The 22558-nt window shown below is 38.4% G+C and overlaps 1 protein-coding gene across 1 annotated transcript in view; it reads left to right on the forward strand.

Moving 5' to 3' along the window:
* The window catches only part of WWOX (WW domain containing oxidoreductase), a 551988-nt gene that overhangs the window by 125730 nt on the left and 403700 nt on the right, over positions 1-22558 (forward strand). The window contains exons 7-8 of the mRNA XM_081920382.1: positions 1137-1322; positions 7692-7956. Of these exons, the coding sequence (XP_081776508.1) occupies positions 1137-1322; positions 7692-7956 (451 nt within the window). The remainder of the gene's footprint in view (positions 1-1136; positions 1323-7691; positions 7957-22558) is intronic.

Here is a 22558-nt window from a genome sequence, read left to right on the forward strand (position 1 = left end):
GGTCTGAAAAAAGAACTGCTTCTCAAGTCAATAGGAGAAGTAAAAACTTGAAGGAAACATGCTCTGACACAGAATTGAAAAGTCACATTACTATTTCCATTTACCTTTGGGCTTTTCATGATATTAGCATCACAGACAGCTTTTATAGGATACAGGATATTTTTCTATGAGTCATAACCCCAGGGTATGATATACGTTAGTTGATGAAATCTAGATCATGAAATCCTCCTTAGCCACTCAAACCCATCCAGCCACAAAGGACCACCAAGGCGGTGCTTTACAATGAGATGCTTAGTGTTGCATGGTGGAGACAACCTCTGCTGTTTGTAACTGGACTTCTAAAATAGATAACTGTCCAGTAAGCATTGGTACACTAATGTATACTGCAATCCTATACATGTGTACTCAAAAGTAAGTTCTATTGAGTCCAGTGGGTTTTACTCCCTAGTAAATGTGTATAGTATTGCAGCCTAAGCATCCATTTGAGATGGCAGCTCCAAATTCCCTTGAGACTGAATCCACACAGGTAGATGCTTAACAGACCTGATAGTGTCTGGCATAGCTCCACTGAATATAGGTGCATATAGGCAACATGTGAGTCCTTGTGGGTAGGGAATCTGTGTTACAATTTGACTATGACACTATAAATCTTCCCCTGCCCCCATTGCCTTACTTAGAAAACAAATGATTTTTGGTTGAAAAGTAGCCCAGTGCCTGTGTTTTACCAACATATGAAAACTATAAGTGACTTACCTACAAGGCAGCCTTTTTATTGTCGGAGTGAATTATGTTTTGAAAATGGAACCATTTCTTCACCAATAAACAAATGTCTTTAATATGGATTCATTTATTTCAAGAAATCTTTACCTTGCCTTCTACATAGCATTCAGGGTAGTTTACAACAGTTTGCAAAGCTTTGCAAAAATAACAAGGCAATTGTAGAACCCTGTTTTTTAAAAAAAGAAAAGCAAAAGTTGAAACTATCCAAAAATCAAGGGCTATATATCAACCTGTAGGAGTAGGTCCCAACAAGATACTGGAAATGTCTTCACACATTCATCATTGTAATTAATTATACCATTTTCATACTTGATTGTGATTCTGGTGGTGATTATATATATGTTTTTTTTTAAAAGGTCTCTCCATGTGCTGATCTGCAATGCTGCTTCTTTTTTGGCTCCTTGGCAACTGACTGAAGATGGTCTGGAGTCCACCTTCCAGGTTAATCACTTGGGACACTTCTATCTCATTCAGCTTCTTGAAGATGTTCTCCGTCGCTCAGTTCCTGCAAGAGTTGTGATAGTTTCCTCAGAATCACATAGGTGAGTTCTGACTCAGAACATGCTGTATGCCACTTAGAGATTTTTAAACTATTAAGTGATTTATGAAAGTCCTGAAGCATTTTCTTGGTCAAATGGAAAGTGAGTTCAGCCAGAAGTAACCATGCTGGGACATTCTTAATGTTTTAATTTTTTATTTATCATTCTGCACCCACATCCACACCCATTCCCAGCTCCATTAGCAGGATAGATTGATGGCTCCCCCATTGTCAGTTTTTCTCTCCTATGTTAGAAATGAGGGGCAATAATTAAAGCAAAAGTTTTCATTTTTCAAATAAGAACTTCAGTACATAAAAATTAAAACTAATGTAGTATCCCATGAAATCAGTGTGTTAGAGGACTTGAAACTGATATGGTGGCATAGGTTGCTGAATTTACACCTTAGTACTCAGCTGCAAGTGACTAGTCATCTGTGAAGTTCACTTAGTGTCCTTGTTTCAGTCACTCCTAATTGTACGCAATAAGGTTCTTAAGATAAAATGGAGAATGGAGGAACCCTGGCTGAGATCCCAGGAGTCATGTGTCATGTTCTGAGCCTGCACTAGGATTTCTGGGTGTGACTTCCTGCTGCTGCTCCACACTCCCCCACCTGGCTGGGAAGCATCTCTGCTACAGCATGGGGAGGGATGCTTGTTACTTATGCTAAGGAATTTTTTTTTTTTAAGGATCCTGTCCTATCTATGCTTTCAGGTCCTTGAAGGAAGACTGGAATACAAATCTAAATCCTGAGTAAAAGATCCAGCACTCAGACTGGATGTTACATTGAGATATGTCTCTCTTAATATTTGTAAAGTCCTCCTTTTTTGAACAATATTAGTATGAATGCAGGTTTTCTGTGTTGTTTGAGCCATTGATTTTGGTAGGAGATGGAAAAATAATTGATTAAATCTGAATGGCACGACCTTTATTGATTTGTCATTCAACAACTTCAATGCCATACAAAGAAGAATGCACAGTTATTCTTACTGGAGAAACAATGCAATTAAGGTCTTAAAGATTGAATCCAATTTTCTTTCTGCTTTTTCTTTGTTTGAAAACAACAAAAAATAAGGAGTTGAATATAGGCATTAGCCATATCAATGTAATAATAGAAGTGATGTCTCCAGGACTTTTAATTTTGAAAGCAAGCCTCTTTGATTGAGATTTCAGTTTAAAATGTCACAGTTGCTCTTAGAAGTGCAATTTTCTACTGCTCCTAGAAGTCCAATTGACAGAAAAATATGGAAAATTTCATCTGAATTTAGATGTATTTGTAGCAGTACATTGAATATAGAAAATGTTTGGTAAAAAGGCAAAAACAAATAAAGATAAAATGTTTACTGTAAGATATATTATTACAAAGCTAGTGCCCCCCCAACCCAGCTGTAAGAATATCTAACAGATTTTAAAAACCTTTCTTCTGTTTTCTTAAAACATAATGCTATTGGCTAAGCACATTATGAGTATGGAGGGTACGTAAGTTGTCCCCTCCCCCCTGTGGTATATTTTATTGACCTACTATGAAGCTTACTTTTTAAAAATCATGTTTCCCTAAAATGTAACCCCTGGGACCTGGCAAAGAGAGACCAGCCAAGGGTCAGGCTGAACCCCTTTATCACTTCCCAACATAAGGGCTTATGGTTTAAATGATACACTGCAGATAGATTTACTTTAACCATTTTAAATTTATGGCAGCTGAAATGAAAGGAAGCAATTGAAAATGTCCATAATAATCCTCCCTAGTGTTAAGACATGAAACATCTAGTAATTAGGTGGTAAAAAAAAAAAAATCTTGGATGGCCTTATCTTTGCAAATCACTTCAGGTTTGTGAAAGCTAGTAGCGGAGTCCCATTACAAGAGAGGGAGGCTACCGCAGGGCAGGCAAGTTTAGCACGAGAAATAAATCTGCCAACTCCAATCACTTGCCAGATGTGGAGGGCACAATGGGATATGTATAAATGAGCTGTTATTTAATGGGAGATTATGTTGAATTGTCAGCTGCTTGTTTCTCTGTGTATAACGCTGATCTCCAATAGTTTTTCAAACGACAACTTTGCTCCAGAGCTATTTCTTTTCTCCCTCTTCCTCCCTCGGTGTCATGTGCAGCTTAAATTCATGCTTTTGCAAAGCTTTAAAGCTTGATGAAATAAAGGCCCAAAAAACTCAAAAAAAAACAACCCAACATAAAGTTGGAACATTCATTGCGTAATTGAGCAAGATCAGCCAAGGTTTATGGAAACTTATTCCCCAATAAGTAAATGGTGTGATTCCAGACCTAACAACTAAAGCAACTAATTGCTTTTCCATTTGTAGGGGGCTTGTCATGCATTAAATCATACTTAAACATATAAAATAATCATTGAAAAGTGCTGCTAGTTTTACAGTGTTGAAATGCCAAAGGGAGCTTGTTAGCCACTACATCTTATTATGTGTATGTGTTTTGCAATCTGTCTGAGAATGCCAGAGCCAGTTTTGGTTACTATTTTTCTCCCCCAATGCCTCAAGAGATGGCAACATTCCACTCTTCTTAGATAGAAAAAAAATATTGAAGAATGGCCTCTGTCTTGGGAGGAGGAGCTGTTCTTTTTCTTCCTTTCAGATGTTGTATGAATGAATGTTGGGGTCAGAGATCATACACACTACTCCCACTCCACATATTTATTTGAATGTCCACATAAGGTCTAGTCACTCATAAGCTGTCTATGCCACTAGGAACACCAAAGAAGCAGGAGAGAGACCTATGAACTAAGTAGAACTTTAAATGAACACCCCATACCTTATTATAAAGTTTTAAAGGGGTTTGGGGTTGTAATTTCCACAACATCTAGAGTTTGAGATTCTGATGTTTTACAAAAGAAGCACCTATCTTCTAAAATTAAGGGTGAGTGCCATAAGTGAAAATATTAAATGGTTTGTTGTCACCTTAAATATTAAATTGGTTAGTCTTTAAGATGCGACAAGGTTCTTTCCCCCCTTCATGCCACAGACTACAAAGCTACCTTTATTGAAATAGATTGTGAAGCCTGTTTTCTGGAAGTAAGCCCCAGTGAACTTATTGGGATGTGCTTCTTAGTGAGCATGCATATAATTGCACTGTAAGCATTTCCCCCACCCATTTAGTCTGTATTTCTAAGTCTCATGCTTGATCCCTTCACTTCAGGTATGATAGACAGTACCAGTCCAGGTATAACTTGCCACCAAGCAAAGGGAGGCCCCAACAGTGGTGCATCCTCAAGTTGGGGGTGTTTGCACCTGATAAATGCTTTCCATTACAAGCAAAACACTATTTCAGCTGCAGTAGGTGACATGCATCTACATAGATAGACTAGTCAGCTAACAAGATTAGGATGCTAACTGCTTGGGGTAGATCAAGGGTTGTGAACCTGAGTAGCATTGGTCTCACAAGGACCACTGCTGCATTTTAGGACCCTAACCTCCCCAGAGTTCTCCAGATCTCATCTGACTGCAGCAAGCAAAGAAGATTCAGCATAGCACAGAATTTAGAGGTTTATTCCAGCCTACAGGAAAGGTCTACAAGAAACAAAATTTGGAAAGGTCTGCATAGCATTTGGAAAGTAGCAGCACCATGTTTAAACATACACTTCTGCTATTTTTTGCCCCTTATTTCTTGTTGATATTCAGTTTAATAAACCACCAATATAAGGACAGGCAGATGGCTATCTAGAAAAATTCCTTTTCATGTAGAAGCCTTCAGGATTTTTTGCTACCTTGTTATTATTAAAAAAGAAAAGAAAAGGAAGGAAGGAAGAAACAAACAGCTGGTGTTTAATGACTCTGTCAGACCCAATTAAAAAACATCAACTAGTTACTTTGATTTGTGCTCAGTCATGCCATGGGTATACTTAAAAACATTAGACTCCGCCAGAGCTCATTTTGGCTTTGTTCACATTTATCTTTTATACCTTTAAGGCTATTGATGGCATATAACCAATGTTACATCCCCTTTCTAGCCATCAATTTTTAATCTAAAAAGATTCTAAGAAGCAGCAAGTCTCATGTGTAGTTACTTGGGCACTTAAACTCCAGAGTATGCATTACTTGTGTACTAGAAGTGGGAGAAGATAAATGATGAAGGCTGTTCAGTTACTCTGCTTCAAAAGCCAAAAATTTTGATCTCAAAATATTTACAATTTCTGCTTAACGCAATTATAGTGCTTTTTTAAAAGAAAAGAAAAGAAAACTCATTATAAGGGAAGAAATCAGGCAGTACAAGAAAACAGTTCCTGTAGTAGAATTGCAACCCTGAAAATAAAATATTACTATTTCTGCTGTTCTCAAGCAATGAAACTTTAGTCAGCGGAAAGATGCAGCTGTTACTGGACACACCTGCTCTGGGCTTTGTATACTCTCACCAGCTGGAAATGATTGTACCAACTTCTTTCCTCCAACTTCTTTCCTCCAATTTCTCCGCATTTACTGTAAGATGTATGGACTCAGAGATAGGCTTTACTGCCTTTAGTTAAAAAGAATGACCCATGACTCCATCAGGGAGACTTCCCATCAAATATATGATGGGTGCTGTGCCAACACAACCTCTAAGCTCCAGAATCCCACCATGCAGCCAAAGTGCTGAACCTTTTAAGGAGGAACCTGGATCCACCCTTGCCAACCTCTCCCACACTGCCTAACAAATTAGCTGCTATTTCTGGTTTTTGTATTTTTAAAAAGTGGTCTAGCAGCCATGCTGAACTTTTTTAAAAAAACTAACCTACATGAATATAATAATTATAATAATCTGATACTGATAAAAACCAGTCAGGCCCCGAGAGTGTGAATTGACAGGGGAGATGCACATGGTTCCTGTTGCTATCAAAGGCATAATGCAAATATGTAGACTGAATCATGGGCAGGGGAAGCAGGAGAGAGAGACAAGAATCTGCTTGGAATCCTTTCTTATTACAAAATGCCAAGGAGCACTCTGCTAATTCTTGTGTTGTAGAACACATTCCAGTGTTCCATTATTGGTCTTGGTAAGTCTAGAAATCAAGGTACCTATACCTTGCCAATTTGGGCAATCAAATGTGTTTCTACATATCTGATTACCTTTTCAGGTGTTGTTGTTTTTTATAAAAAAAATGGTTTTCCAGTTGCCACTATCCTCACCTTGCTATAGACATCAGTTGATCAATAAATATTCTGTATGCCTAGAATGTGCTCTCCTTCAGAACCAGATATATGTTCTGATGTTCATAAGATCCAGCAGTAGGTGGGTCTTGTCACAGTGTCTTTTGAAAACAAAAATACCTACCCTTTGGTGAAATGTTTGAGGAATAGTCATATGAATTCAGCCTTTAATGCTTTTATTTGGCTTATTAAGGCTCAGTAACACACAGTTAGCAAATCTTGTTTTAGATACCTGCATCCTCCCCATGTGTGCTTTGTTTATTTAATTTGCTTGCTTGTTTATTTGTTTGTTTATTTACTTTGCCTAAAACCAGTATGGATTACACAATAAAACAGGTCCTCTCTGCAGGTTTAAATAGAGACATTCATTTTTTCTTTATCCAAATGTGTTTAAGTAAAAAAAAAAAGCAATTGTATTAATTCAGGAAGCTAGGGTGAATTGGCATGTCTTACAGAGCTATGTGAGTTTAGCAACAGTCAAATATCTTATGGATGGTCATTCCAGTGGTGGTGGAGAGCTGAAAGTAAAAGAAAGAGAATGGATAAATCTACTCCCTCATATGATATGGACATAATTTTATAGACCTTAACCATTTTCCATTCCATTTTAAGGAAGATGGCAAGTTAAGTTTTTAGTTTATAATGACCCAATTTACTTTATATATAACACTATACTCCTGATGTCTGTGGAGCAAAGCTCCTTCTTAACCAAGAGAAGAATTTAGGAAGACTGTTGTTGTTTAGTCGTTTAGTGGTGTCTGACTCTTTGTGACCCCCTGGACCAGGGCATGCCAGGCACTCTTGTCTTCCACTGTCTCCCGCAGTTTGGTCAAACCCATGCTGATAGCTTCAAGAACATTATCCAACCATCTCGTCCTCTGTCGTCCCCTTCTCCTTGTGCCCTCCATCTTTCCCAACATCTGGGTCTTTTCCAAGGAGTCTTCTCTTTTCATGAGGTGGCCAAAGTATTGGAGTCTCAGCTTCAGGATCTGTCCTTCCGGTGAGCACTCAGGGCTGATTTCCTTAAGGATGGAGAGGTTTGCTCTTCTTGCAGTCCATGGGATTCTCAAGAGTCTCCTCCAGCACCATAATTCAAAAGCATCAATTCTTTGGCGATCAGCCTTCTTTATGGTCCAGCTCTCACTTCCATACATCACTACTGGGAAAACCATAGCTTTAACCTTTGTTGGCAAGGTGATGAACTGTTTATTTGTTTATTTTTAAAGGTTCACGGATATTAAAGACAACTCAGGAAAACTTGACTTCAACACACTTTCTCCATCAAAGAAGGAATACTGGTCTATGCTGGCCTACAACCGGTCTAAGTTGTGCAATATTCTTTTATCCAATGAGCTGAACCGCCGCCTTTCTCCCCATGGGGTGACATCAAATGCAGTGCATCCTGGAAATATGATGTACACATCCATTCATCACAACTGGTGGCTGTTTACTCTGCTGTTTACCTTGGCTCGCCCTTTCACTAAATCCATGGTAAGTGAACTACATTTTATACATCTTTGGATTATTAAGTGTGCTAGATTTTCAGAAATCCTGCTGTAACTTTCTTATTTTAGCAACTTTCATGACTGCTAACTTCAGCAGTGGCTACCATAACCATGAAACTCTGAATAAAGGAGTCTGCACTTCTAGCTTGCTTTGATTGCTTTTTGATAGACAGTTGTGCATTTTCAGTGTCATGCAATTCTGTGCATATATGTTGTGTACAGTGTGAATATCAAGTGAGTCTTTGCTGAGTGGTGGATCAGAAATGTGAGAGAAGAGAGAGGTGGAACTGCAGATAGCATTATGCTTGGGAGATGCTATAAAGATGGGATGGGTAGAAGAAAAATAAATGCTGACATCTTTTTGAAAGCAAAACACCAACAGCTCTGAAATATATGAATGATTAACTCCATAGCATCTCATTGACTTTCATAACATCTAAAATTTGGAGCTGATTTCATATACTTGCTACATTTCTGCCTTAAAACAAAATGTTTGTGTTGGCACCTTGGGAAGCAGAAAAGTATCAAATCTTAAGGCTGCAAGAGCTTAGCAGATGTTTCAGTGAACGGAATTTTCAAATTCTTTAGCATTAAAAATAGCTAGAAATCTGAGGTTCTTGGGTTACACTTTCTGTTTCGGTGCAGAGCCAATCATTGTGCTTGAGTTTTAACAGATGTGCTGTTCTTTTTTTTCAAGTGGATGGAAATATAACACTACTACTGCTGTGTAGTTATAAATTATAATCAGAAAAATTTCTTAACCTTAGATAGGTATAGTGAAATAATTGTATGTTCAAGCAATATGCCTACATGTATATGCCCCAGTGCCACTAAGAAGATCCATGCTGGTAAGAAGATTACAGCATATATATTTCTTGCTGGATTGGTCAAGTGAATTTCACATTTGGATACACCTGAATATTTATCTGACTGATAAAGGTGAGATATACTGTCCTGAAAAGATACTAAATACTTTTTTAAAATGAAAGCTCAGATTCTGGGGGTGCCTGCCCAGCGGTATTCCTAGAAACCTTCATGGGCACCTTGTTTATATCATCCATAAACAAATCTGATTCAGTAGAATTGCTCAGATATGTTAATGATAGTTTAAAGGAGGATTTAAGAAGCAATACTTTTTAAAAATCCTGCTTTATTATTTTCAGTCTTTTCATTTTTAGCACACCTATGACTTTACCTACCGCCTACTAAAGCTGACAGTACTTAAGTAGTGAACACATGGTGCAGTAGATTCATGAATGGCACCCAATATGCTTACCTTACCTTAGCTGAATGCCAGCTTGTTCTCCACCTTCTTCTTTAATTAAACAATGAAGAGCAAGAACAGAGAAACACTTGAGATTATTGGCTTGGAAGAAAATGATCTGCACCCTAAAAGGTAAAGGTACCCCTGCCCGTACGGGCCAGTCTTGCCAGACTCTGGGGTTGTGCGCCCATCTCACTCAAGAGGCCAGGGGCCAGCGCTGTCCGAAGACACTTCCGGGTCACGTGGCCAGCGTGACATCGCTGCTCTGGCGAGCCAGAGCTGCACACGGAAACGCCGTTTACCTTCCCGCTAGAAAGCGGTCCCTATTTATCAACTTGCACCCGTGGGTGCTTTCGAACTGCTAGGTTGGCAGGCGCTGGGACCGAGCAGCGGGAGCGCACCCCGCCGCGGGGATTCGAACCGCCGACCTTTCGATCGGCAAGCCCTAGGCGCTGAGGCTTTAACTCACAGCGCCACCCGCGTCCGATCTGCACCCTAGAGAAAGCCAATTGCACATAAGCAATTCCCCAGTGGATCATATTTAGCCTGGGTGTCAGCACAAAACTCTTGACATTGAATCCTCCCTCACAGACCAAGTCATCAAACCATCTTTGATCATGCTTTATGCAACAGCAGTTTCAGTTATTAAACCGCCTACAGGGTCTGCTGCTGGCAGGCTAAACCACTGTTATTTCTTTTTTTAAAAAAAACCCCAGCCAGGATCAATCCAAATAGAGGCAGAAATCCTGAAATCCCTTGTTCACAGTGGGCACCACTGAAGTGGTTTTGAGGCTGTATTTTGGCAGTTCAGGATGCCAGTTCATACTGAAGTAATTAAAGTTATGCGCTCTAAATGGTATAACTATTTTGATTCTAGTTAGCTTGTAGGCTGATCTCAAGTATGGAAGAGCTTGCATTAAACTTCAAAGTGTTAGTGAAGTAGTAGGGAACCTGCCCTCCTCAGTTCTTACCCTTTGTTTTTGGACTTCAGCTCCTGTCATCACCAGCCTGCATGGCCAATGGTCAGGGCTTATGGAAGTTGCAACTACTGAAGGGCCAGTGTACTGAAGGGTTTAGTGTACAATATTTTCACTATATATTGGTAATTTGGTAACTTAAATATAATATCTTACCAATGTTGTTCAGTCCTTACAAAAGTAAGATATTTAGTCAAATACTCAAGAAATCAAAAGTCACATGCAGGGGACCAGGAGAACCAGTCAAATACACAAAAAGCTGAAGAGAAAATTAAGTTTTTCCAGAGAGTAAAAAAGACCAGGGACTTAGCTACATTGGTCAAATTAAAGGTAAAGGTAAAGGGACCCCTGACCATTAGGTCCAGTCGTGACCGACTCTGGGTTGCGGCGCTTATCTCGCTTTATTGGCGTACAGCTTCCGGGTCATGTGGCCAGCATGACTAAGCTGCTTCTGGTAAACCAGAGCAGTGCATGGAAATGCCGTTTACTTTCCCACCGGAAAAATATATATATACTTGCACTTTGCAGTACTTTTGAACTGCTAGGTTGGCAGGAGCAGGGACCGAGCAACGGGAGCTCACCCCATGGCGGGGATTCGAACCGCCGACCTTCTGATCGGCAAGTCCTAGGCTCTGTGGTTTAACCCACAGCGCCACCCGCGTCCCTAATTGGTCAAATTACAATGTTATAAATGTGGTATAACACTGTGACACCAGATGGCGTTGTAGAGCTGAAATCACAACTCAATGATATTCTCCATTGTGAGCTTTACGACTTTTTTACAAGAGCGTTTTCAGAGTGGTTTTTTATAGCTTGGTAGATCTAGCCCCAGTCATCACAGGCTGAAGGCATAGCTGGCCTGGAGGGCAGGATGACTCCTGCCTGTCATGGCCAGCAGGAGGAACAACCCTAATGAGAAAAGTCATCCATCCCTATTACAACATAAAAATTCATGGTCAGTAAAAAATTTCATTTTCCTACATTTCCTAAGAGCTGGAGCTTGCATAGGAGCAATTCCAAATAGGTTGCCCCTTTAGGCATGATATGGTTTCACACACTTGGTTGCATAAACTTACATCTGTCTGTATAGCTGGAGGTCAACTGAACAATAATATGTAGAAGGTTTCTTAAAGTGTGTTTGTGTCGTGATATTGATACTTCTTCCTGACCTTTAGGAATGGCTGGCTTGCTTTACCTAACTCTGGTCTTTATTTCTGTTCATGCCATCTTTGTAAAAGTGCCATACCGCTTTAAACCTTTTCCCAATCAGTTTCATATGATGGGTTCTCTTTAATCATTTACATTCTGGGGAAAGTCAAATATTCCATAAGAAGCCAAAGTAATCTAGCTGAATATATAGTGTTTGTGCAGCTGGATATTTTATTTATTTGAAGTATTGCAAGAACTCTCTTCTGACTTTACAGAAAAAAGGATGACGAGTAAACAGTAAGAGGGTCCAAGTAATCTGAACCTGAAAGTCCCTTCTTTTAGAGCAAAGTCATAACATTTTCCATGTTCCAAAAAAGAAAAAGAAGTCTACAAAGCTATATAATGCTCTTATAGTACTGCTGTTTTTTTCTTACTTTGATCACTCTTTAAAGGTGTTGATATTACCAGATAGAAAAATACTAATTACTGTCTATTCTATGATATTTCATTCATCATTACTTATATTTTTTGGCTAGGCACAATACACACATAACATTAACATTTTAAAATGAATTTTCCTTGCCTTTTTCTGTTCTCTTTCTGTTCTGTTCTTTCACTAAATGTCTTAAGATGTTTATATATCCCATCTTCTTTCAGAGGTATTAAAGCTGTTCAATACTCTGATTGAAATACAAGATATTTTGAACTACTGTTCCATATTTTTAAAAATAAAAGATGCAGGGAATGTGTGATCATACCTCTTAGTTTGTGCATAGTGCAATCCAAGCATGGGTGCCAACTTAAAAAAAAAAAAATGGGGGGCCCAGGTAAGCCCCACCCCACATAATTGATGACATGATGCAGGGCACACACACACCATTTGAATGGTAATGCCCATCAACTTTTGGGGGGAAGCACCCTCTAATATTTTAGGGGGGTGAAGGGACCTTAGCCCCTAGGAGTTGGTTTTTAATTTTGAAGTTTATTTTTTTAAAAAAATTATACCCTGATTTTTGATGAGCCTGCTCCACAAAGCAGATTACAGTGTGAAATATACAAATGCAACACACACAAATAATAAGCCTAATAAATTGTTTATTATTGATTATTGTTTTGCTGTTCTTTGAACCTTGTTAGTGGAAAGGCATATACATTATTGTAATAGTAATGAATCATTCCCAGCAAAGATTCAGGTCCAGCCACTCACAGCTATGGCCCGGCACTAACTAAGAGTCTCTTGCTGATTGTTCATAGCTGCATTGACCCACCAACATACAGCAGTCCTCCATCTGGCCCCTGAGTTTAAATATCTAGAGACAAAGGAGTGCTTGCTAGCTGGGTTTTGTCTGCTGTTACTCTTGGCGTGTACAGTAATACTCAGCATCACATTTCGGTGTCTCCTTACTGCTGACATTCACTAATCACCTTCAGTGTTGTGTTTGAACAAACTTCAGCTTATTTGTACTAAGCCGAAATAAGTAAAAGGTGGATTCAGTTTAGCACGTTTGAACTTAAAACAGAAAATGCATACAACAAAATAAAACAAATAGAAGAAAAGAAAAATAATCTCACAAATTCTGTTGATGTGAAAACAGTTCACTACCTTCCTCTAAAGACTGTTGTGTGATCTTATCTAAGATGATTTATTATGTATGTTGAAATGATTGATCCTGTTTGGCCTTTTCATTCAATTATGAAAGAAAAGGGAATAAATATTACTGAATTGATCACTCAGTGTTCAATATATAAATATGGATTTATCCTGTCCATTACTTATTTCAATTATTGTGGAAATATTGATTGCAAAACACATACAACCATAATGCACTTTAAAACTTTCCAGTTCAGGTATGCATATTGCTTTGGATTTTTTGGGAGGGGAGGGCTGTCAGAGTAAGAAGGAGACATTTGTGTATCATTTTATTTTTCTGCTTTCTAGAGTTTTTAGATTAGTCATATCAATCTCTTCTTGGCAGTTGGATGACAAATATAAAGATCATAGTCAAATTCCATCCATTATTTTAGTGAAACCATATATATTTGCAGTTAATGCCAATATTGATATAGCAAACTCTTCTGTGCGTGCCAGAAATCCATATACAGTACTTGAGGAATTATATTAATTGGAAAAACATTCCATAGAAAAGAGATAAATATAACAGTCACATTTAAAATAAGTCATTTTTTATGTATACAAAGAGCTGTTCCTGTAGAAAACTCTTGTATATTTATCTTCAATATATATGGTCCGGCTAACAGCACTGCATGTTTCTGAAATAGTGGCAAATTCCAGGCATAATCTTTATTCCTCCTTATTTTGGATAGGTTATATACTATTTCCTACCATATTTATTTCTCCCTTTCTTGTTAGCAAATTGGCATCTCAAGGTGACTGATATAGAGTGGTTGGTTTACAGTGGGCCATGTTTAGTGGCTATATTTCCATACCAGCTGTAAATACCGTCTATCCAACACTTATATGGCCAAATCACCTTTCAATAAAGATTTTTAACTTTTGAAACTTATGAAACCAAGAATATAACATGGTGCCATATGCAGTTGGAAGTATTGGTTATCCATTGTGCATCTTCTATCACACAGGTGGAGGGGATTCAGCACATTAAGGCACCACTTCTCAGTACAATGGTACCTTCGGTTGCGGACAGGATCTGTTCTAGAGGTCCGGTTGGATCCCGAGGTTTCTGCAACCTGAGGACCACTTCTGCGCATGTGCAGACCGCTTCTGCGCATGTGCGTGTGGCAAAACCTGGTAAAATACTTCTGGGTTTGTCGCACGCGCATCCTGAAGTTTACGTAACCAGAGGTTTACGTAAACAGGTTTGACTGTAGTTGAGTAGCACAACACTTGAGAGTTTGTCAAGGACTGAGGTAGAAGATGGCAAGGGTGGAAATGAGGGGTTGGTGGGTGAGTACAGCTAGGTTCTGTTAATAAATTCACGATGCTGGTAATGTATGACTGAGTAACAGAACACATGGTTAGGGAATCAGTTTGTGTGCCCCTCTCTCCACCTTACCTCACAAACCTGCTGTAATACTTAAACACATTGCATGCATGCCCATTCCATTGATCCTAGGTGCAATATGTGTGATATTTAGCTCTGTATTTTAGGAATTAAAATAACGTACCTATTCACATTAGATTAGATTATTTAATTTCTATACCTCTGAATATATTAAAAATATCTCTAAACAGTATTCAGAAAATTGAAGCAAAAACAGACATCTTAAACAAAATATTTCAAAAATGTAGTTCCATATTAAAATGTTACATTAATACAGAGTTACTAATATATATTAATCAATATAAATTCATTTTCTTTCTGACACACCCTCCCTCTCACCCTCCGGGTTCTAACCTAGGGTTCAGCAAATTCTCAGCTCACCTGTCAGGATCTCACCAGAAGGTGTGCTGTCTTCCAGGTGTGAATTACAATGAACATAATCAATGTTGCAAAGCACCAGGGCATTTTTTCAGGTGGAACTCACTGGAACTCAGGTGGAGCTCTCAGGTGGGCACTATTGCCATTATAAGAGTTCATGGTGAGTTCTGGCATATCTTTTTCTAGAAAAATAGCACTGTCACCTCCATTGGACTTCATGCTGAAATAAGAAATGGGTCTCTATCACTGAAAGCTGGATATAAAGAGTCAGCAAGGATACAGAATAGAAGAGATAATTGCTACAAGGTTATGGACAAGTTTCCATTACACCCTTTTCATGGTAGCCACTACATGACCTGAGTTCCAGTTATCAGCACTCTGCAGAGAAATTGATCCTATGGAGGCCGAGAGATTTGTATGCATTAATGCTAAATATGCCACTGGGATTTTGTGAAAAGCCGCTTCAAGAGTCTGCCAGTATGTGCAGGATTGTGGGTGTGATACTGGATATATACAACTGGCTAGAGATGAGTGTGTGTATCACCTTCCACATTGGAACACATTGGTAGTATAAATAATATTCACAAGGCTGCAAAGTTTATTGCTTCTGACTTTCTCACTTTCCCCATCAATTCTACTCTGACTTAAAACAATTTTAATTGCATGCTGTTCAGATACAAAAGTGGGCATTATTGTGTATCTACCAAGAGGATTCCAAAATTTATAACCCCAATGAAACTACCCTTATTGATGGGTACACAAACAGTCCCAACAAATATTTCATGGTTGAGCTGAAGGTTAATGGAGTCATCAACAGAGCCTTTGATATCTTCATGTGATTTTGAAGACCTGGAAAATATGCAGTAGGTGTAGATTTTGTATCTTTCCCCTTGTCAGTGGGTAAAAATCACCACAGGAAAGTGACCAGAGGAAAAAGGATGAAGCAGTCCTTTCCTCAACAATGTTCTTCCACTCATGAGCATAGCCTCTAAGTCTGCTCATCATTTATATCATCAGTAATAATGATGATGTCTGGAGAGAATTATTACTATCTGGAGAGAGTAGCACATGGCAGCTCACAAGTAGTTTGTCCTGGTCTGGGTTTCAATATACATGTGTCCTACAGATACAGTTGTTCAAAAGAGAGGATTGGGTGTTCCGCAGCTAGCCATAGTCCGTTACTGTGTAATGTGTGTGACAAAGTCCTTAGATTATATATATAAAAACTATTATTCATGATTAACTAAAGGAAATTTTTGTGCTAAGAATTACAAATGTGTGTTTTCATGGCAAGGAGAAAGGTAGACTTTCTCATAATATAAATCTGATAGATTTATGAATGAATGTTCTTGGTTTTTAGTTGTTTGGATACTTATGGTAAATTTTGGGGCAGGGGAAATGCCTCTGCCTTTCATAGATTCTTTCAAAAATAAGAGGAAGAAGATTTTCTCTCTCTGCTTCAGAGACACATATTACTCTGCCAGCTTGAATAACCGGCCATGTTTCAGCCCCAAATGTCAAAAATAAACAGATGAAAGTGTGTGTTATATTTTTTCACTGTTGTCAGATGCTATTGGTTTGTCTTTTTCAGAGTTCTATTTATTTCAGTAAATGCTGTTACCTCCGCAGCTCTACTTTCTTAGACTTCCATCAGAACCGTTCTCTTGAGGTCAAATAAATGAATTATCAACTTTTTTTTATCCCTGTTATCCATTTTGCTGCTGACACTTAGATGTTCCCTGGTTATTTATTTATTTTGTTTGTTTTCTGTAGTAGAGCAAAGCCACCAGATCATAATGTTAACTGCCACTTTTTGGAAAACAGAGGCTGATGCATCTTCAGCCTGAAAGTGAGGCTAGGAAACAATATACCCCTTTTGTTTGTGATACGACATGCATTTTATTAAATTATGAACTAGTGAAGGCAGAGTGAATTGAATGCTGAATTTTAAAAATGAGATCACTTCCAACTAGCCAAGCCACACTCTGCTCTTTGCCAATAGATTTAGTCCTCATATACACGTTCAGTACAAGTAGAATTACCACTTTCCATTTCCCAAAGCCAAATGGCCTAAGTAGCATTTTTTACTAATTGTTGCTGATTAAAAAAATTAAGTAATAGTTTAGGAGAAGGCTAAGCAACCCCCCCCCCCAATTTTCCACCCCAAATTATCCCCATCAAATGGGGCAACAGTTTCTTCAAAGGCCTCCAGTTTAGTTTGGGTCCATCATGCCAAAAATTGGGTGAAGTCATGCCAAAGTAAAAAACCAAATTACCCAGCTGCAACAAGATTCTGGTTCGATTCCTACCTTTTGTTTGAGGAGGGAAGTGAACATGTTGGAGCCCAATAATCACAGCTATGTTATAATCCTATATTTCTCTATTGTATCCTGTGGGCATCTCTACTTTAGGGTACACTTGAATTTTGATCTTGCTGGTCATGCAAATATTTTGGGTGGTCCTTTGCAGTCCTAGAACCCATCTCTGTGGGGTTTGCAGATGCATTACAGTGCATATCATGCTTAAAATTTGTGCTAATTTTAAAGCTTGATGTTGTTGTTGGCATCCGTCAGTCTCAAGAGACCCTGGAGTGTGCCTCTGGAGATGAAGTCAAACAGCTGCATCAGCAGCACTGCAGTGACCTCCCTGGGGTCCAGTCCTGGGTGGTGTGTATGGAGATCCTGGATTGCCCAGTTGATAGGACTCCCTTACCATAATATGTGTGAAGTTATGTAGGTTTGGTGTGGTCACTGAAGAAGATACTGTTCAGATCTCTGTGCAAGTATACAAACCCCCTGAAGAAGGCCTTTTTGTTGGGCTACTGATAAATATTTATCAGCAGCTGGATACATAGTCTCTCTTTTTGGCAGCTTTCCACAAGATTGGTTTGAGTTTGTTTCATTGAACCAATTTCTTTTAATTTGATCTTATATTCTTTAATAAAAATCAATAAAGGAGTAGTCCGCCATATACAAAGTTTCTTAAGGTATTAATTGTAAATGTTTACATGAGGCTAAAGACGCTCCAGGTTGAGATCTACCATTTTGTATGTTCATTGAGAGCTGTTGCTATAGGGGTTCAAAACAAAAACAAACAAACCCCAATTTGCTGTAAAATAGTATGCTTCCTCATTAATATTCATTGTTTTATTTTAAAATATTTGCGTATATTACACAATACATCTAGTCTTAAATAGTGTAGAAAGATAGGTTTTCCTACAAAATGTTCCATTTTTGTTTGTATGATCTTGAATTATGAATTATAGCAGTTCTTAATTCTTTATTTTTGAGGAATCTGAGGATCTTTTTTAAAAGTCCTTTCAGCATAGCATTTATGCAAGAATAACTACTCTTGGATTCAATTGCGTTTAAGGAAATGTTGTTGTATGGCTTTTTATGTTCCGAACTTCAATCAGCCAGTGCCAGCAGTATCCCTAAAGAAACACCCTCAATAGACCATTTTCAGCATTTTGCTGCAATTAAACTCCTCTGGTTTTAGCCCTCAGGCAATTTAGTACCTTTTTACATATGCACATTATGAACTTTTGACCAGGGCCTGGTAGTCATATATTAGAGAGCAGCTTTTGATAGCAGACTTAACAAGTTCCTCTGAGTATTACATTCCGAGTCAGTTGTGGAAAAGGTAATTTAACCAACTTGCAGAGAGGCCATTCAGAATCTTACTGATGATCCTAAATATGTCTCCCTCTCTCTCTCTGCCCCCCCTTTCTTGTTTCCTCTGGAAGCTGGTAGCAAGAGCTCTCAAAGTATGTGATTGATCTTTTATTCAGTAGCTAACGAGGGCTGTGATTCTATTAGTGCTCTACAAGGCAAGGGAACAGTGATTTAATGAAGTGTCTGGTGAGCTGGTCATAGATTTATCCTGTTGTCTCTAATTTGCAGAGCCCTTGCGAGTGGTAAAAGAAACTGCACTCACGCTGCCATTAGGCAGGTATTTCCTTAGTAAATTGTTGTAAGGTCAGGTGTAGTTACCTTAGTGGAGACAATGCCTTACCTCCTCAGTGTCTCCAGATGACAGCCGCTGCACTAAGCACTCACTGAAGCAGAAACACGGAGATCAGAGGTCCATTCCGAGTCCCCCTTAGCCAATGCTTGAGCAGATGAACTGCCAAGTGCAGCTAATAGAGTCATAATTGGTGATTAGAACTGGGAAGGCACAATGACATCTTAATACAAACTGGTGCGTACTGTAGTTAGTGCCAGCTGTTGTTAAGTGTGTTGGTGTGGACTAATATGTGTTTTCTCTGCTTCAGTTCTAAGCAATTAGGCGACACATCTTTAATAGTTATTGAGCAGCCAGAAAATAAAGGGTGGTGGTTGTGGGAGAAAATCCTAGGCCATCAAAATGACATTCATGCGCTTATTGTACACTTAGCTCAGCATATAAGCTGTCAGCATTAGCTCTGAAATGATGCAGTAAAAAGTTGGCATAAAGAGCAGAAATCTAATAAATATGGTGTGGTGCTTTTTTTGCTTCACCAGTGGCAGAGCTTTTATTCTTCACTGTTCCCAGGGATCATTGATTTCCCCCCCCCCCCAAAAAAATGAGCCATTTCTTTTCTGATGAATAACTATCCTGCTGCAATTTGCTGTTTTACCAAATTGTTACAGCTGGCCCTGGAAGCTTCTGTACCTGAATTAACCACAAATTAGTTTTGGTTAAGGGCAGCATGTTAGGTTGGGGTAACTGGTATATAAGGCAAACATGGAAACTGTTGAGACCAGAATGGAAGGGCTTTTATTGTTGTAACAATTTTTAATCCTTTGTTCTTGTGCACCAAAATGGTACTTAGGAAGAAGCACATAAATGAGCTTTTGTAGCTCATTAGAATGTTAGTAGCCACACAGAATTGGTTAATGCGGCCTGATTGCTTTCCACTTAATTCTTTCATTTATTTCATGTTTATTCCATCTTTCATGTATTTATTTGCTAATTACATTTCTATTTCATTCTTCTTCCATAATGGAACTCAATATGGCATGCATGGTTTTCCTGGCAGTCTCCCATTCAGGCCCTGATCTGACCCAGACCTGTTTAGATTCAGCAATGTTCCTATATCATGGGCCTTCATATCATAGACTTCCATCAAAGATCTCAGAGCAATGTGCGTGATATTTCCATACTCTCACTCCAAATTTAACTTCACAAGCCTATGAAGAATCAGACTGGAATAGTGTGTGACTGGTGCAAGGTTACCAAGCAGTTTTCATGGCTTTTGTGGGGATTTGAGCCCTGATTTCCCTAGCCATAGTCTGACACTCTAAGCACTACATCTTGTAGGTCTCATAAGTGTGACAATAGCTTGCTATTTGCTTTTCCTATCTTTGATCGTAGTATCTTATTTTTATATCATTTTCTTCCTAAGAACTGTGCTATGTAACCTGAAGGATGGTACTGCCAGACAATTTAGATCTTTAGTAAGTGACATTTGAATTTATATGATGTGCTATTTAATTTGTTGCTTGCTGTTTGTGCCAAAGTATCCCTGGTTTTTGGCCCCCATGAAAAGAACTGTAATTTTTATATGTCAGTTCTGGAAAAAAAGGAAATAGGTGTGGGAAATCAGTCAAATAATTTGCATGTAGTTAAAGGCAGCCTGTACAATGTGCTTGCTAAATGGTAAGATTCCCAACTTGCACATGTTTTTACTGGGATGTCCTTAGCATAGTCTCCTCCTGTGCTGAACTAGTATAGCACAGTATATTGTCATATAGCAGATCAAGCAGAAATCCTGCTTCTGTGGATTGGAATCTTGACAATTAGCTTTTTGTGAATTTTAATTGTAAGCTGCTTTGAGAGCCAATCTTGACTGAAAGGGGGGGGGTATTCTTTCTTGTTTCTGCAAACCTTATGAAATTCAGTGCACTTTTCCTTCTGTAAATGCCGCGCCCTGCAATTTCTGTGGTTACATTTCAAAGGGAACTATTTGAAACAAGGAGCCATGTTTTATGGACTGCACTACTACAGATTGTAAGTGTTGTTGGGAGTGGGGGACATAACTGAATGCATCCTGAGTAAGAGAGATTCCCTGCATGTACAATATTAGCATTATCAGAGAACAATCAATACTGAAACTTTTTTCCTTGACATTTAGGATGCGTAAGAAGAGCATTCAAACATGTAGTTCCTTAATCTGTTATTTTAAGTAGTATAGTCCAGGAATGGTTTTATCATCTTCCCTGGTGTGTGTGTGACATGGAGAAAATTGTTCAAGGAGAAAATGGTGAATGTCACTGAGAATGTGTTTTTATTTATTATTAAAACATTTATAGGCTGCACTTCTCCCTTCTGGATATAGTGGGCATGAATAAAATTAAATACGCCACAAAAATGCAAACAGGAAACAATCATATTTAAACAATGTGAGGCAAGTGAAAACAATAAAATCATTCTAAAATAATCTTATCAGGAACACAGATAAGTTTTGACCTGGCCCTGAACAATTGTAAAATCACTGGGCTGTGCTGCTAGGGGAAGCCACCACAGAGAAGACTGCGCTTCTTGTAAGGCTTTGTTTTCTGTACTTTTTTCTTCCTACTTATTTCTTAATATTACAGTCAAGTTAGGAGTTTGTTACCAATTAAGTAAAATTTGCATATTGCGGTCTGGCAAAGACCTTGAACAGTTTTACACTGAACTTCTGTGAAGCTGAAATGTATCTCCAGATAAAACTAAATGGTCAGCAAGAGGATTCAAAACAAGTTAACTAAAGTTTATAATTTTCTAATAATGTCACATGTGCCTTTTGCAATCTTATTATAGTATTTTCTAGCACACTTCCATATCATCATTGTCATTTTAAAAAGTTCTGTGATGGGACTAGAAATCTAAGCCTTTTAGCCCAGAGATCATTTCACTAGGAAACTCCATAAATGGCTTATTGTAGATTAGATGATGTGGTTCAGAGCACATCCAAATCAATAAAAGATCAGTCTTAACCTAGCAAAGTGCTCTTACTTTGATTCTTCTTAGTAAGCAACCAATGTGAAAATGTATGGTTAAGTGTTTTGACTTTTTTTGAAGGGAGTGTAGAACACTGAAACTTTAAGTATTCCTAATTCTTAAATTTCTATAATAACTCTTTCTTCTAAAAAGGCCCCAGTTCCTTCAGATTCTGTTAGCATTAGAATAAGTGTTTTCTCTGTGTATAAAACTATATATACATACATAGCCTGATAAAAAGGTCTGCCTTGTCATAAGGGACAAATAACTTCCAAAGAACTGAGCACAGACAGGCATTTGGTTTGAACCGCTAATACAAACCACATTCCCCTTCCCCCAAAGCACTACAAAGTATTTCACAGAACAAAAAACCCCAAACACAACAAAAAACTACCTACACCTAAAGACCACACAAAAATGCAGCTGGACTCACTGACCTCCCTCCTAAGGGCTACAAACAGGCAAAACCCACTCACCCTTCAAAGCCATAAAGGAGCAGCTATAAGCTTGCATCTTTCAACCATAAAAAAATAAAAATAAAATAAAAATTCATGAGGGGCAAAGGCCTGCATAGGTGGAAACTGAAGTTCATCTGGAGAACCAAGAAAGGGGCCAAATTGGGGACTCAGGAATGTATAATAGTGTTTAGGTATAATTAATTATATAGCAAGTGAAGTTGTCCATCATCACTACTATTACTGCTTACTGCTTTTATTTTCTTTGGTTTTTTGACCCATGGGAGTTTATATACTTTATTTATTTTTGTCACTCACTATTTCTCACTCACTGTTTCTCATACTGTAACTTAGTCCCAGACACATTGTTGTGCTGTAC

Source organism: Podarcis melisellensis (genome assembly GCF_964234715.1).
Source record: "Podarcis melisellensis genome assembly, chromosome: 8".
Lineage (NCBI taxonomy): Eukaryota > Metazoa > Chordata > Lepidosauria > Squamata > Lacertidae > Podarcis > Podarcis melisellensis.